The sequence below is a fragment of the Misgurnus anguillicaudatus genome, chromosome 24, assembly GCF_027580225.2.
Source record: "Misgurnus anguillicaudatus chromosome 24, ASM2758022v2, whole genome shotgun sequence".
NCBI lineage: Eukaryota > Metazoa > Chordata > Actinopteri > Cypriniformes > Cobitidae > Misgurnus > Misgurnus anguillicaudatus.
The window spans coordinates 29719927-29734050 of NC_073360.2; the positions used below are offsets into that span (position 1 = coordinate 29719927).

Below are 14124 nucleotides of genomic sequence, written 5' to 3' on the forward strand. Positions count from 1 at the left end.
TGGTTGTTGTGTTTGGTTGAACTAATATAATATACTAATATACGTATAAATGTATTTGGCAACTTTATTTTTGGCCATCTGCTAACGTTTTCTATCCACTCCACTATAGTACACGGATCTGGTAGCTGTGTTGAAAAAGTTTAAGTCAACTTTTTTAAATAACTTTCTCTGTCTGTGTTGCTTCAATGCTGATTCTTGCCATACTTCCGTTGCCAAACTGCGCGCCATACGTTGCCACGTCATCATTGTGTACAAACAGTAAAAGGGTCTATACAAAATCATATAAAATTGAATGGTATCATTTCAATTTAAATTCAAACTTGATTTGTTTAGAGCTTTTTACAATTTTGCACTGTTGGAAAGCACCATTGCATAAAATATGTTTATGAAAAGAGACAAAAAAAAAAACATTAGGAAAATATTATAAATAAATAAGGATTACATTAGTGATACTAACGAAAAATAACTATATGTCTATATGATTGTATTCAGACTGGCATAACGCTATAATGCAAAAAATTTGTTTTGTTTTTCATAAAAGTAACTTATAGCCTATAATACAATGGGATTATTGCAATTTTATTTTACATTTTCATAAATCTGTCAAAATATTGTCACAGGTGCATTGGTGAATGAACGGCTACTGTCTGTAGTTTGTGCTCCAGACATTACACAATGTATAAAACCACACAATTTATAGCTACACAATATATCAAGGGTATGCATATGACATCACTGTCGGCGATAGGGACTGCGGTTACGCCCACTGAGTGGCAAAAGACAAGGGCGGCAGCATTTGAGTACAGCGTGACATCGGCGAAAACACGGTGAAACCGCTTCGAAATGGGAAAAAGATTAAAACAGATTAACAAGAATTCAGAGCTATCGTTTTACAGACTGCCAAAAAACACCGAAAGGAGAAGTAAATTGATCGTTCATGCCAACGTCCACAGACCACAGGTGGGTTGATAATTTGCTAGGGTCACTCACTATAGTAGAGGTTTTACTTTCTACTTAAAAGTATTTTTCAAGTATTTGTATTTTATCCGTGTTTTTCTTTGGAAAACATACATTCCAAAGCATAATATCATAATTTTTATTCTATTACATTTCATAAATACATGTGTTTGTTTTACATTTAATATTTAAGTACATTCACGTACTTTTACTCAAGTAAAATTACACAATTTTAATGTAATTAGGTATTAAATAATTTTTAATATGCAATATTAAAGAATACACAGTATGATTATATGTTTTAGAATGTAGTGAAGTAAAATTTTCCCCAATACAAACCCCAAATCCTAATAAAGCACAGATGCTTGGAAAATGTAACCAATGTAACGAAGTATTATCCAACTCTGTTATCAAGTCCAACTAAATTTAATTTAAGCTTGATAACATTCAGTTTTACTGGCATTTTAGCAGCAGCCCCTATGAAAACCAGCCATTTTGTTGCACGTTTTGCCACTCAACAGTGCGAGTTCCGGCGTGGTCACTTGGAAAAGTGACGTCAATGCATACCCTCTATACAGAATAATTGTTTGTAGGATTGCAATTGTATTTTTATTATTTTTCATATTCAAATCCATAGTAAGAAGCTGGGATACTTCAATTCTGTCATAATTCATTCACTCTCATGTTGTTACAAACCTGTATAATTTTTTTTTGTTCTGATGAACACAAAGGAAGATATTTTGAGGAATATTTGTAACCAAAACGATCATAAGCCCCATTCACTTCTATAGTAGGAAAAAATAATACTATGGAATTGAATGGGGCTCAGGAATAGTTTGGGTACAAACATTCCTCAAAATATCTTCCTTCGTGTTGATCAGAACAAATACATTTATACAGGTTTGTAACAAGATGAGAGTGAGTAAATGATGACAGAATTTTCATTTTTGAATGAAATATCCATTTAAGTTTATAGTGTTAAAACGTTTTTTAAGTAGACTGACCTGGACTGAAGGTACCAACAGTAAAAAAACCCCGCAGATGTAACCCTGCAGCGCGTCATTTGTGGACGCCCCATTAGACTTTGGAAATCCCCCCATTTGAGTGGACAACATCAGCACACAGCATCTCTGTGTACACTTAAAGAATACTATCATACTTTCTTCTTTTATCAGGAACCAGTCATTAATCTAAATTATTCAGGGATCATTAAACAGCTTCTGGTTAAATGTGAATGCGCGAGGGTTCACGTATCAGGTTGCGCCGCTAGGGGGCACGCGACGCAGTATTGTGGCTTAGAGACCCACGCACCTTACAACGCACAACCCACTCATTTAACAACCACTTATGTGTCGTTTAATTTTGCTCGACCACTATTAGAGTTCAAAATCAGTCATGTGGTCTTAGAAAATGACCATTTAAACTGCTTTGCTGGATTATGTGGTTTTGTTTTATATCGTTCTGGGATCTAGGTGGTGAGTGTATATCAGTGCATTACTGAAAGGAAATTTGGCAGTATATTTCCACCAAGTGAAAATAGCCCGAGGGTCTAAATTACAGCAATAAACCCCTAACTATAAGGAGCAGCCCTTAATTTCAGTGCGTCATGCGCGTTATCTAAGGTAGAGCTTTTTCATCCAGTTCCAGTTTAAAGGCTCTTTGCGAAAGTCCACGGACCTCTGAGGCATTTTAAACAGTAAGTCTTTACCTCTAACACATCTTGTCATATTAAAACCATATGCATGGCGGCATCCGCCGCTCGCGCTGAGTGCCCATCAATAACGCTAATGACCCGTTTCCCGGGGGATCACAACAAATACCCGAATGAAACCGGCGCTCTTTAACGGGGCCGCTGCTCTTTCCGAGGCTGTCACGTATCCAGCTCCAGTCGCCACCGGCTCGACTTTATCAAAAACAGCAAAGGATGAAAAGAGCGCGCGCTTTGCGAGGGAGATATTAAACTCACAGGGAGATATACCCCCCCCCCTTCTGATCCGTGCCAACTGTAAGACTATCTGGCCTATTACAACTTAACAGCCTTTCACAAAAGTAAAACCATCTTTTTGTGCCTAATCTTGAGCTGTATGGTGGTTGAGTGAGAACAGCAACAGACCAGTCAAAAGATTATACTTTACATTATGTATGTGCACAATACAAAAAAAGCTGAAAACTAACAGAACTTGTTCTTCCTCACACAGACTTCTGAAATTTTCTGACAAAGAAAAAAAAACTAACAAAATAATGAATTAATTTAATGTAATTAACTGTTTTTGCAGTGATATGGACCCAACGCTGCATGGCTTAACCCATTATTTTACTGTTTTCATTCAATTTTAGGTGAATCGGTCTCCAAATGCAATAAAATATAATTTTTAATTATTATTATTATTATTATTATTGAATGATTGATTTTATTTGTTAAACACATGGAGGAAACTTATAAAAAACATTATGAACCGAAGAATTTTCATGAGGCTGTTATAAAACTATTTGACAGAGTATTAACACTTAATGACATTTTAATTACAAATTATATTTGTATCACTGGTAAAAAGTGGTCAGTTATGTTGTCTTAGTAATGTGAAGTTGTCATGACAAGTTATGATGTATTGGTTAATGTCAAGTGGTCATAACAAAGACATCTCAAGCAATGTCATCTTTGCACCAAAAATGACACAAACGAAACAATGACACCCATGACAGTTGTCACAAACGTGCATAAAATCTCCCTTATGTTCATAGCACGTGTCATGTCAGTCTTATGAACACCCCTTCAAGTAAAGTGTTACCCAAATACCTATTTTTGAGGAAAGTCCTCAAAATGATGTGACACTGTCTATGAAATCGAAGATAAAGTCTCATAATCTAATTATGAGATTAGGAGCTTGAACGTTTTTGATTTCATTTAGTAATTTTACTTTAATTTCAATCTTTGACATAACCTAATCAATATTAAATATATCAAGGTTATATTTTCACAAAATATTCTTTATATCAGTGGTCTCCAACCTTTTTGTGAGCAAGGGCTAACACAACGGATAAAACAATCTGGAGGGCTACTTTTTGGTCAGTCTACTCAAACTTTTTTGTTTTACTTGATTTTATTTTATTTTACTTGTTGATATGTTTTATCATTGTTTAAAATGTTAACATACATAAAAGAAGCCAAGATTATATAAAAATATGTAGTAAATAAATATTAAAATTATGGCTATTAATAGAATGTGCTTTCACGGGCACCATGTTGAAGACCACCGCTTTAGGATGATTTTATATAGAAAATAAATAAATAACATTAAATGAAGTTTGTGTGCCTTATTGAAAGATCATCCTTGTAACGTGGGAAAGTAACAGTAATCGTTCATAACCTTTATCTCAAATACAACATTCCTACATTGTACAATTTTAAGTGTATACTGTAAGTCATTGATAAGTCAGTGAAGAGTTTCTGTAACTCATCAAAAGTAAAAAATTGCTTAGTTTAAGGATTTAAAGTACAAAAATATGTTCTTATGACTTACTCAGCACATTTTTTGGCATTGTAGAATGTTGTATTGTTGATTAAAATAAAGTCAAAAAGTAAAAACATTGCAGGAGCGCTATGCTAACTAAAAAACAAAGTTCCACCAATGTTAGTCAAACTTTTTTCCTGTAGCTCAATTGGTAGAGCATGAGGTCATTGGTTTGATCCCAGGTACTGGACATTATCACAGTTTTATAATTTTTCATATCACAACCAAAAAAGAATGTTCAAAACATAAATGTGATATTTTGATATATTGCAAATATCATTAACTTCATGCTTTGTGTTGAAGTGAAATCTTGCTTGCTGTTTTTGTATTAGCGCATTTAGCAGATGCTTTTACAGTGCATTCAATGTATACATTTATCACGACCCATGACAGTTGCACTTCTAAACTCTCATAGTAGAAATGATTGTCAAGATGGTACTCTACTGTATCTCAATCCTCTGCTAGTTATATCTACTGTTAAAGGCTGGCACCACTATGCACGGCGGGTGCTGTTTCTGTTGGCGAGGGTGGAAGTGATGGTGCCAAGTTAATCAGGGAGAGAGTGCCAGCCGGTCACACCCTGCACTCAATATCTGTGATAGATGTCCTGACCAGGGCTGCGGTGCCACACAGGGGTGGTGGCAGAGAGGATGGGCATGTTTTAGTCTACATTCAAGAGAAGGGCCTGTGTTTGAACACACATGTGTGATGATGTGTGCGCGGCTGTTTTGTACCTTTGCCAAAAGACTCATTTGTTCATTAGATGAGCAAAGGAAATGCGCTGGAGCGATGGGAAATTCCAACATTAAATGCAACCGCTCCCTTGAGGAGGACAAATGTTTGTGTGTTTGTATGGTGGGGCACATCTCAATCGCACACATACACACCACTATAATTTGGCTTACACTAGTCCAACCACAAATTCAAGTTATTTTTAGCAAATAAGCATATTATTTTTATATAGGCCGCCTGCATATATTTACTATACATTGATTTTTAACACATTTTAACGGATTTGTTTAAATTTTTTAACTCAAAAGCCTTTTATAGTCATTTGCACAATTTCAATCCTTATTTGTGTAAGTCAGCTAAAATGAAGAAAATTTAGCATTTTTAACTATCACATATCAGGAGAGAAGTGTTCAAAATGTCACAAAATGTGTTTTATATATTTGCAGTACACATAAGGGTGATTCTCGCGAAATTAGACTTTTGAGGTGTCATGAAACATTTTGATAATAAAAGTAAATGCTATCAAAATAAGAAGCATACAGTTACAAACATCTCTTCACGTACTATTTTGCGCATGATTTCAAATGACATCATACAAACCAATTTTGTTGTTTTTTCCACATTTAAGGGGAAAAATTTCATTACCGCAACGTGTCCATGACTGGATTTTGGTTCTTTGACATGAAAATATTAAAAAATCTAAAAAATAAAAAGCTTCAGTGCATGTTATACTATAAACATTTACAGTAAAGAAACATGTGTTATGTGGTGATAATTGGTAAATGTAGAGACAATAATAAGGAATATAAATATGTCCAAGACCAATTTTCTCATCCTCCGCAACAATTTTCAATCATTGTTTAAGCCCTCAATCAGGTAAGCAGTTCTTATTTTTTCTCTCCAGATAAAAATTTTGTTTGTCATAGTGCCTAGACAACGTTTTAGTTCTCATTACCGAAACATGAGTTTGTAAATGCATATATTTAATGTAATATCATGTTGCGGTAATGATATTTTTTATGATAATCTAAAAAATTTAAATAATTCTATAGGAAATATGTTTTAAATCCTCTAAAAATAATGGTTATAGTAAGTTTAGACCTTTATCTTATATGTGCAATAAAAAAATGGCTTCAAGGGCTTTTTTTTAAATCTGATGCTGGACACTTTCTAAATCTGGATTTTGTGAGAATCACCCATAAGATGTAATGACAACATACAGTAGCAATGGCCCAGTAGGGCAAGTGATGATTTGGTGAGCTGGCCTAAAACACTCATACTGGTTCTGGCCCATTGGGCCATTGGTGTTGTTCAGCTCCGACGAGTATCTGATGGTTAAGACATCCTGATGATGATTGCCTACATAGATGTTGACCTGCAGAGGCAGATATACAAGCGACAGCCCTATGATCTTTCATAGCATAAGAGACACACACAGCAAACAGCTGGTCAGTAATGGTCCTCGCTGGCCTCTTTTCCTCCTCTATGGACCCATTATCACCTTCACCCTACTACAGCACCCACAAACCTCTCTCCAGCCAACCTCATCAAAGTGGGACGACCTGCTGTGACCTCATCAGCGCTGGCTGACCCATGATGACCTCATCAAAGCAGGACGCCCCACTGAGCTCAGAGAGTGACGGGTCGCACTGACCATCGGGAAAAGAAGCGGGCCATCAATTTCTCAGGGAGCGTAACACCGTTTTTAGTGCAGAGGCATTGATACGCACAAACATCACTTTCGTTTCAGTTTGAACTTCAATCGAGCAATAGAAACTCGCTTTGGTCCATTTTGATTTTTGGTTTGATGTAAATAAAGTAGATTAAAATGTAACTTCAGTGGATTAGATGTCACTTTGTGAAAAATTGTGTTTCGAGTACATTTACTCAGTTTACTCACAGACAGCGGCAACATACACCGAAGGGAAACACAAAAGGGGTCTTAACTAATTTTCCCAAGCAAATCCCACCCGCCTCTCATCACGCACACAAAGCCTCAATCCCAGACAACCAGTCATCGCCCCTCTCGCAACAATGACATCCACCCACTACAGTTCAGGGGAAAAGAAGAGCTTGACAAAAGGAGCGAGAAAAATGATGGTATGCAACATTCCTTGGGAAGTTGAATATTTCTGATATGACTATGAAAGAAAGTTGGAGAATCCGAAGCGTGCGAAAGAAACTCTGAGCCGTTTGCCAACGTTGGATTCCATTTTAAGCGAAAGCGTGCGAGAAAGAGATGTCATTCGTATGTTGTTTCTCATTGAGAGTTTGAGCGATGAGCCAGGTCATCACATCTCTCCACCTCATCCATCATTTCTCTCAAACAAACGAGTGCAGCGCGCATTCTTTTCTCCCTCTGCTGCCTTTCAGTCGCTTTTCTGTCCATCTCTCTTTCAGACTCACTGTGACTGTGGGACAGTAGAGGCCTGTGTGAGAGAGATGACCAGAGATCAGACTCGCACTGCGTCTGTCTGGCAGCGTGTGTGGAGATTTTATGCATCGCAGTGTGAAGTAATGCGTGTGGGTGTGTGGAAGAGGACTTTTGGTGGTTAGATGTGTCTGTATGGCTTTGTGCGAGAACTTCAGGTGGTACCATCTGTTCGATAGTAATGTTTAGTGTTTAATTGAGAGACATACAGTAGATGAAGTTTTAATGAGATTGAAGTTGGACAAGTACAGAAATCACAGAGGTTTATCTTATAGATTATTCAGGACATTTTTCACCCCGAAAAAGTTTTGAATGAAGAATGTTTATTATTTTGCATTGTGACATCATTTTATGACGAAAACAATAAAAAGTTTTATGACAAAAACTATTTATTTTATTTTATTTTACATTTATTATCATTTTTAAAAGTCTTTTATTTTGCATTGTGACATCATTTTATGACAAAAACAGTTATTATTTTTTAAAATTTTGCAATTATTATTATTTTAAAAAGATTTTTTTATTTTGCATTGTGACATCATTTTATGACAAAAACAATTAGTATTATTTTATAATTTTGCAATTATTATCATTTTGAAAAGTTTTTTTATTTTGCATTGTGACATCATTTTACGACAATTTTTTTTTTACATTTTGCAATTATTATAATTTTAAAAAAATTTTTATTTTGCATCGTGACATAATTTTATGACAAAAACAGTTATTATTTTTTTAATTTTGCAATTATTATCATTTTAAAAAGTTTTTTTTTGCATTGTGACATCATTTTATTACAAATACAATTATTATTTTTTAATTTTGCAATTATAATCATTTTAACTTCTTCCACCCTGAAGCTATTTTGGGGATTTTCGCCTGGATTTGGCCTACCCAATTTCAAAAGCTTCCCATACCCACATGCAGAGGTTTACATACAAATGTTTGGTATCATTTTACAGGAAACCCTTTGAAGTTACATAAAACACTGTTGAAAGTGCTAAACATGGTTGTATGTGATGTCAGTCCTCTAATAAACACAAAAATAAATAGGCGCTTTTTGATGTTTTTTTTCTAAAGTTTTTATTTAAAAGTGTATAACTCTGGCCCTGAGTGCCTCAGCTCCCTGCAGACAGTTTTGTTTGATTCCAGCAATTGCCAGCTTACAGAGGAAAAAAGATTTTTTTCTCTATCATAATCTATGCAAAAGTTATTTTACTCCAACTGATGGGAGGAATAATACGCTTATGGAGTTAAATTTCTGCCAAAAAACATTTGAAGTGCTCCCATAACCACATACAGTGGAATAAATGCAATTGCTTTATATCATTTTAAAGAAAACCCTTTGAAGTTACATAAAAAGCTGCTGTTTGTGACAAGTAGTGTTATTTATGATGTTTTTCATATGATGAAACACCAAATTTTCTTTTTATATGTTGTAAATACTGCCTCTGATAGTGTATAACTCTGGTTCTGTGTGCTCTAGCAGACTGCAGGCAGTTCTGGTTGTTACCAGCAGCAGACAGTAAACACCCAAAAAAAGAATGATCTCTTTAGCATGTCGCATTCAAAAGTTATTTTCATTTTACTGAAGTGTCCGAAAATACATTTTTCATATAAATATTAATTTTTTGTTTTGGACATATAATAAATAACAAGGGATTATTCATGCACACAACCTAAGAAAATGCTGTGAATGGACTCATTTTTTAGAGTAGGACCTAAGATAAAAGATGGTGTATCATTTGTGGCTATATGTGCTATCTGAGGCAGTCCACACACAATTTTCCCATATGTTTACAAAAGACGATTTTTTACCTTATTATTCATTCAACTATTGTTGGATATGTGTTGATAATAGAACAAAAATAACGCTGTAGCCTTATTCCTGAGAATGAGAGCTTTCATTTGATATAAGACTTGCCCATGTTTGTCATACTTGAAAAATATGAAATATGTGAATATTAAATTATATAAAAAATTATGGGGGGGGGGTGATAGTGTAAATTAAGTGTAAATAACTTTCTTACAGTAAAAGATTTCTCAAAGTGATGCATATCTGCTGAAAGTAGAGAGTCTAAGCTTTCAAACAGTATCTCATATGTGTTACTGGGGTCCATGATGGACCATTAAAGATTAAAAGAATATTTTATTTGAGTCAAAATACGAAATTTTGTACCCGGGACTGGGTCCTCAGGGTTTAAGAGGTTAAAAAGGTTTTTTATTCTGCATTGTGACATCATTTTATGACAAAAACAGTTTTTTTTTTTAATTTTGCAATTATTATTATTTTAAAAAGATTGTTTTATTTTGCATTGTGACATCATTTTTATGACAAAACAATTATTATTATTTTTTTTACATTTAGCAATTATTATCATTATGAAAGTTTATTTTTTTGCATTGTAACATCATTTTATGACAAAAACAGTTATTATTTTTTATACTTTGCGATTATCATTTTAACATTTTTTTTTTATTTTGCATTGTGACATTATTTTATGACAAAAACAAGTATTTTTTTAATTTTGCAATTGTGATCATTTTAAAAAGATTTCTTTTTGCATTGTGACATCATTTTATGACAAAAACAGTTATTATTTTTTTACATTTTGCAATTATTATCATTTTAACAAAAACATTTTTTATTTTGCATTGTGACATCATTTTATGACAAAAACAATTATTAATATTTTTAATTTTGCAATTGTGGTAATTTTAAAAAGTTTTCTTTTTGCATTGTGACATCATTTTATGACAAAAACAATTTTTTTTAAATTTTGCAATTCTTGTTATTTTAAAAAGTTTTCTTTTTGCATTGTGACATCATTTTATGACAAAACAATAAATATTTATTCTACACTTTAAAATTCGGGTTTTTTTTCAAACCCATTGTTGGGTCAAAAAGGGACCCAACCATTGGGTTAAATTAACCTAGAATATGTTATATGTTAATCTAGAAAACATTATATTTGACCCAACAATGGGTTAAAACAACCCATCATAGGTTAAATTACAACCCTTTTTACAATTGCAAATATAAATCATGGGAGTATTTAAGGAATAAAAACAAAATTGCCATTTATTTCGTCCAAACATTGTGATTTTTATTACTGTAATAAAGAAAAAATAGAAAATAATACTTATATTTGATAGTAATGCAATTCATTCAAATGTGACAATGCAAAAATCCTAACGGTCCAATAAACAAGACAATAAAGAAGGCTTTGTTTTCTTTGATGATAAAGATGTTCATGACTTTCTAAAACCTTCTTTAAGAATGATTTATATTGTAATAAATAAAAGTGATCTGGCATGTGAAAATCGATTAAGAAACAGAGACAGAGACGGTTAGAGAGTGCACAGTCCGCCCATAGGAGTTCTTTATTTCTCACTAACTCCTCCCACAGTATTGAATTATAATGCAATACAGTTACATTGTAGAAAGCATTAAAACAGAAGTACCTCAACTCACTGATTACTTTAAAAATGGGATTATAAACATTGACAAAACAAAAAATAAAAAGTGAAATAGGAAAGATCTGGTCCTTCACCTCGTGAGGATAAACAAAATCTGGCATTTCTCATAGGTTTGGCACAAGTAATCAACATGAACCCAAACGTCACACAAGCTTGCAGACAACCATAGAAAATGTCAGTAACAGCTTGGACCAATCATGCGTTTTATGAAGAAATAATATCAGCTGTTTTTATTCTTTCCTCTATTTTATCTTATTTTTTTTTAAAGATATTTTACAGTTGAATCAATAAATTGTCATACAAAAAAACCTAAGTAATATCTATATCATTTACCAGTTTTATTAGAAGTAGAAGCTGTGATGGTACATTTAATACTATCTGGCATTCAGACATTTTCTACAAACCCCAGTAGACCATATGGAGTCTCTTCCCCCCAAAATTTCAGTGTGAAATTCTTGATTTCACCGCAAGGGGGCGCTCGAGAGCAGTGCTATTCAGTAAACAAACTACAGTTTGCAGAGAAATAAATACAACTTTCAAGATACACAGCAAATACATCGACGACACCAACCAAGGAAAAAAAAAGGACAAAACGAAGCAACAAATGACAGGGGATAAAACATAAGAAACGCATGATTGTCTATAAATGAAAGACACGAGAGGAGGGTGTAGCTATAAACTAGCATTCAGGTTATTTAGTGGTATCGTTCGCCAACTAACGGACGGGGTTAACCGTGGAAAACGACAGAATGCCCTTCGCAAGTTCTACAGCACTAGTTTATTTTTCAAAACTAGTTTAATTTTCTCAGTTTAGAAATACACGAGGCGTGTTTAACAACCGTTTTTCCACCATTAAAATAACTAACTAAAGATAAGAGAGCGTCTATCGTCACACAAAACGGTGGGTAAGTGGGTTGAATGCAGTGCTTTCATTGGACAGTAAATAGTCACCGTCTCGCTCCTAACACCTTTTATTTAAAAGCAGCGTCTGTGAGAGGTCTAAAGGTCAAACCTTTAGCGTGTAGTTGTTTCATTTCGAAAACGTCTAAAAGAAAATCGCTGAACCCCCAGCCCCATTTCGTCCCTTTTCGTAAATTTGTACGTTTCTGTACAAGAAACCTGTGAAATGCTTTAAAAACACACATTTTTGTGTTTCCTTTCTGTATTCGTGTTAATCGTAAATATATTTACATGCCGGTAGGCTCTTGTGCCCATACAGACAGCGATCACATTTGTCTTGCGGAAGACTCTCACGTGTTACTCCGAGTAACCACCTGTTTCAGCGCACGAAACTCACAAACATGACACCAACAGCAATTTTAAAAACTGTTCACCAGCTGCCACAGCTGTGCAAAATATTGAAACTGGACAGAATAAATACAATTATTATTATTATTATTATTATGCATTACTACTATTGTCATCATCGTCTTCATCATCACCATCAAAATTACAGACACTATTGTCATTGCTACTAACTATATTCAATCAATCAATCAAACAGTCAATCAATCAATGTTTGTTCATGTATATGGGATAGTGTTCAGACTGGGTGTGTACAGTATAAGTGTATGACAATTTGGGCACTTGCGAGTGTGTGTACTGTATATTTGTGACCAATGGACTCCAGCGATAGTTTAACACACTGTTGTTAAGGTGAGGGTGTCATACGTGACTAAGAGACTGAATAGCGCTGGGTTCTGCAGAGCGGGCCAAGCTGTGCCACATCGGGGCGTTATGGGTAGACGAGTGGAGCGGATCCTTATCGGCTAAAGACAGCATCATGGCATATGCCTATAGACAGAGAAATATGCAATTACACATACAGTATATACACAAAAACATTATTGAGATTTGACTAAGCAGCACAGTAGGTGATAAATGTGTCGCTTGTAAAGCTAATATACATGCATATTAACTCATTCCCCGCCAGCCATTTTTTTGAAAATTTGATTTTTACAAAAGTGTCACAAAAAACCTTCCTGAAAAATTTCCTTCTAAAAATATATAAACATACAAATCTATCAAATGAAAGAACAGACCATCTGCTTTCAAACAAACAATAAACAAACAAAACGGGGAAAACGTTTCATCATATCTATATATTTTTTTCTCTGCTTATAAACAAATATGGGTATTTTTCTTTAAAAATAATTTTTTTTAGCAAAAAGCTGAAATAATTGCGTTTTTGTGAAGGAATTTGTTAGAGATCAGATTCAGAACGATTATCAAAACATACATAGAGTTTAAAATTAGTAAATAACGTTTTGGCTTCAGGTAAGTTCGCCATCTGGTGGATAATCGCTGTATTGCAGATTAACATAAAAATTCTTCAGAAACACTTTTTTTAATGCAAATGTTTACTCTTAATTGACGAGATAACTCGTCAAAGGCGCGGAAAGAGTTAAAGGCATGGTGCATGAACATCTCTGAAAGCCAGTGTTGACATTTGAAATCACCTAAACAAACACGCCCCTACCCCAATAGAATCTGGACCTTCTTTTGATAGACCCACCCCATACATTCACAACCCAGGTAACAGTGTCAGTTAGTAGACACGCCCCTCACTGCTGATTGGCTACAAGTGTTTTTTGGTACTCGCCCCGACTCCCTTTTCCAAAGCGTTTTTCAAAAATCATGCACTCCGCCTTTAATGAACAATAAATAATATATAAATACCATACCTGTGATTTAGACTTTCTGTACAGGGGCTGCTTAATCCCTTCTTGCAGGTGGGCGGGGCCAAAGCCGCCGACATCACCATCGCTAAGATCACCGTCCTCCATACTAAAGTGGCGGATGTGATCCATGGTGGAAAAACTGCTGTGATCTTCATCTTCCTCATCGTCATTAAATCTGCAAACAAAAATATAAACAGTATAGTTTTGAGAACTTTAAAGGGGCCATGGCATAAAAATCATGACTTTTTCCATGTTTGCTATAATTGGGTCCCCAGTGCTTCTATCAACCTAGAGAATGTGAAAAAGATCAACCCAGTAACTTAGTTTTGGTAAA

At 34.5% G+C, this 14124-nt stretch overlaps 1 protein-coding gene across 17 annotated transcripts in view; it reads right to left on the reverse strand.

Annotated features, from left to right (window-relative positions):
* Positions 1–10980: 10980 nt before the first annotated feature.
* Positions 10981–14124, reverse strand: part of mecom (MDS1 and EVI1 complex locus) — a 191679-nt gene continuing 188535 nt past the window's right edge. For all 17 annotated transcript variants that reach the window (XM_055197070.2, XM_055197069.2, XM_055197079.2 and 14 more), the window contains 2 exons: positions 13794–13965; positions 10981–12903 (listed from right to left, as the gene is read on the reverse strand). In XM_055197070.2, the coding sequence (XP_055053045.2) occupies positions 12775–12903; positions 13794–13965 (301 nt within the window). In that variant the 3' untranslated portion in view covers positions 10981–12774. The remainder of the gene's footprint in view (positions 12904–13793; positions 13966–14124) is intronic.